This window comes from Solanum stenotomum, unplaced genomic scaffold, assembly GCF_019186545.1.
Source record: "Solanum stenotomum isolate F172 unplaced genomic scaffold, ASM1918654v1 scaffold26927, whole genome shotgun sequence".
Taxonomy (NCBI): domain Eukaryota; kingdom Viridiplantae; phylum Streptophyta; class Magnoliopsida; order Solanales; family Solanaceae; genus Solanum; species Solanum stenotomum.
The window spans coordinates 1,977-5,802 of record NW_026029249.1 but is presented as its reverse complement, the minus strand read 5'-3'; the positions used below and the strand labels follow the sequence as shown (position 1 = coordinate 5,802).

The 3,826-nt window shown below is 32.4% G+C and overlaps 1 protein-coding gene across 1 annotated transcript; it reads left to right on the top strand.

Moving 5' to 3' along the window:
- Positions 1-1,239: 1,239 nt before the first annotated feature.
- LOC125851549 (calmodulin-binding protein 60 A-like) lies at positions 1,240-2,870 on the top strand (the record flags this gene model as incomplete). The annotated part of the gene is made up of 4 exons (XM_049531322.1): positions 1,240-1,643; positions 1,717-1,877; positions 1,965-2,165; positions 2,559-2,870. Coding segments are annotated over 4 exons (1,078 nt in total), but the record flags the coding sequence as incomplete, so codon positions are not given.
- Between the last annotated feature and the right edge of the window lie 956 nt (positions 2,871-3,826).

The following is a 3,826-nucleotide window of genomic DNA, read 5'->3' as shown; positions in this document are numbered from 1 at the left end:
ATAACTAATATCTACATAGCTAATACCCACATAATTAAACTCTGCATAACTAATACCTGCATAACTAAACCCTGCATAACTAAACCCTGCATAATTAATACCTGCATAACTAAACCCTGCATAACTAATACCTGCATAACTAAACCATGTATAACTAATACCTGCATAACTCTAACCAGTAACCAAACGGCCCCTTAGGGTTTGGATGGTTATTATTGATTGAGTTTTCTGATGGAGTCCACATAAGTAGAACAAGGTTGGTTTAGGCGATCCTCATTATGAGCTAGTATTTGAGATGTAAGTTAAGTTCAAAATTTATTTATTTCCAAAATCGTAACATTTATTTTGGTGTTGAGCAAAAGTCTTCACAACACGTGATTCTGTCATAATGGATTGATTGGTTTTGTTCTACTCGGTTTATGAACAAATTATATCCAGATTTTGTCTTAAAGAATTTAGTATTGATATGTGTTGAGATTATTATTTTTTTATGTTAATGGCCAGTTTAGTTTCTAGATCTTTAGATATGATTTTTAGTGATAATATTAATCTACCTACCAATAAATAATGACTAAGTCAAAGTAAAGTTGTTTGTTATGCCGGAAATTCATTGACCACAACAATCATTCTTTGCTTCTTTAATTTCTTTCTGTCAATATAGTGGAGTAATGACTACTTTTATGTATGAATATTTGACTTCTTTAAACTCCCTCCGTCCACAATTGTTTGACAGGTATATTAAAAATAAATGTCCAAGATTAATTGTCAATTTAAACAATCAAGAAATAATTAGTCATTTTTTTCCAATTCTGCCCTTAATGATAGTGTAGTTCAATTGAAAAGTTATGTGGACTTTTGGTATTCTTGGTATAGTAGGATTATATTAGTCAAATTACACCTTGTATTAAATTTTCCTTGAGGGGTGTGCATGACCTTATCCTGACAAACAATTGTGGACGGAGGGAGTACTTAATTTGTGCCCTAGAATATTATTTGACACTATCTCTTTTTAAATTTGATATATTTAAGGATTTAATTAATTTACACTAGTACTGCATTTTAATTTATTGTATAAAACGACTTGTACGATGTTCATCTAATTAAGTTGCTTGTTCAAATACAGGCTGTAGAGATTTCAACCATCCCAAGGCAACGATAAGTTTCTCTATTTATTTTTAATTCCATTCATAGTTATTATTGTTTTTCCGTATGATAGTGAGACCTGTATATCTTATTCAGAGAAGTGCAGGAAAATTTGAATTTAAAATTACAGTTTTCGAACAACGTACGTGGTCCAATATATACTGGGATCCCCATAGGAGATCAAGAGGGCTCCCCCTTAGATCTACATTTAATTGACTGCAGTACTAAAAATATTGTGAATCCTGGGCCAGAAGCATCAACAGAAGTGGAAATAGTTGTCCTTGAGAAAGATTTTACAAGGTATGGTGGCGAAAAATCGCTGATTCGTGGAAATCCTCAAGTCAGCTTGAAAAATGGGAGTGTTTCTGTAAGTCATATTTCATTCAAACATACTAGAAATGCTATGAGAAACCGTGAATTGAGACTAGGTGCATTAAGAGTTGGGACCAGAATCGTGGAAGCAACCACTGAACCATTCTTTGTCAAGGATCGTCGTAACAGTACGTACTTAATTCATTTAAATTATTATGTATTTCATTTGTGATTGATTTCACTAATTTAATTAATTTACAGTAAGCAAGAGATTGAAGCCCCTATTTCTTCATGATGAAGTTTGGAAACTGGAAACAATTGGCAAAGATGGTCCTTTCCATGAACGTTTGGAGAAGGAAAACATTAAAACAGTCAACGACTTCTTAACTCACTACTTTTTGAACCGTGAAAACCTACTCAAAGTAAGGCAATTAATTAATGGCATTATCACTCTCGCAATACTGAATTAATTTTTCTTTTTGTCTGAAATATTGTTTGTATGTATAAAGATCCTTGGCAGGCATATGAACGTGAAGAAACTGGATGCAGCAGTAAATCAGGCAAAGAATAAACTTGACTTGAAAAGATATGTGTATCCCCACGAAAATCCACTAGTGATATTTACTGATGTGGGAGAATTGATTGGAGTACGACTCTATGAAGGGGGTCTGTTCTTCTCTGTCGAACAGCTCACTGATCAAACTCAAAAGGTTCCAAATTTACCCTTTTTCATTTCCTTTTTTAAACTGAATTGCTTCAACTAGCAGCTACAATATTTTTTCACTATATATATGCTTCATCGAAGATTCGAGTTGAGTCTTGAGAAAAGAAATCAGCCTTTAGACTTCACGCAGCCCATATCGAGGCCGACTATTATAGAATTGCTATCTTTCAAATGAAAAATGACCCGTGGTTACAGATATTTTGATTGAAATTGTGAGAAAAGAAAAGTTAATAGTGTTTTCATTAAAAAGAAAATTAGGAAATTTTTCACTATTTCAATGAGAATCTTGCATGTTTTCACGAGTTACAATAAGAAGGTAGAGTAATATTTTGTCACGAGGACTACTACTGACTTGTTTTTTGACTTCATCTGGTGCTAGGCTATTGCAATGAAAATGGTAAAAACAGCCTTTCAAGATGGCCACCAGAATTTCAAGGTTTTATTGGATGACGATAGTTTTAATAATGGATTCACTTCTGAGGCATGTAATTATGTAACTGACACACAGTGGCTGCAACCAGTGCCTAATTATGTTGCTAATTGCATGCCAAGCACAAGTTTGATAGTGAATAATTACGACATTATAAGCCAAATCAATAGCTTATCAGCAACTTCTACTGGTGAATTACCACATCAATTTTATCCAGATGACGACTTCATCATCTACCAAGATCTTCCCCCAATCATCTGAAACTAATTATTACATCAGGATTGTTTCATTGGTTAATTAATCTGTTATAGTCGGTGGTGTGGTCGAGTCAGACCGAAGGATTTCAAAATATGAAGAAGTATGCATACGAAGAAATCAAAGACGGATCAACATCAACTATATAATATATATATATATATAAAATAATTTTATCCACACAAAAATTGTATAGTATTTTCCGCCAAAAGAGGTTCAGATGAAACTCAAAACCTTACTACCTAGCTCTGCCCCTGGTGGTAGATTATATTGAATGATAATTATAAGTAGACTTGAAGATCAAAAGTCTCAAATGGAAAGTGTGGTTGTAAGGGTAACTCTGTCATTTTAATTTTAATTACTTTTGTTACGCCTAGTTGTGGCAATTAATTTCCAGAAGGGACATATATATGTATATTCTCAAAGGCAAAATTATTTACGATAATTTAACAATTTCAAATAAATTTTAAACATGAATCATATACATTTCAGACAAACTGATACAAATTTTTTTATATCATTTCCTATATTCAAAAGATTAGATAATCACTCTTTTGAGACAATAATAGCATAACGCCCCAAACATGTATCTTTCTCAATTCTTTGCATTGTCTAGACAAATGTGTGTTAGCTCCTATTTTTAAACTAGCACGTTTTACCAAAATACTATGGTATAATAATACATGTATTGGCCTCCAAATAAATTCATGAAAAATTATAAGAGTCCTTAAAAATAAATATTACTCTATGAAAAGGCATCGATTTAATTTACCATCTCACCCATTGTTTATTTGTCCAATAAAACGTTAGCCGCTAGGGTTGAATATTACTCTTATTTAGAAGTGAGAGTTGGAAAGGACCAACATTGCATTAATACTCTTGTACAACATGCATACAATTTTGTACATTAACTTTTCACTGCATTAATTAGTTGTACAATGTGCAAAAACAATTGTACATTA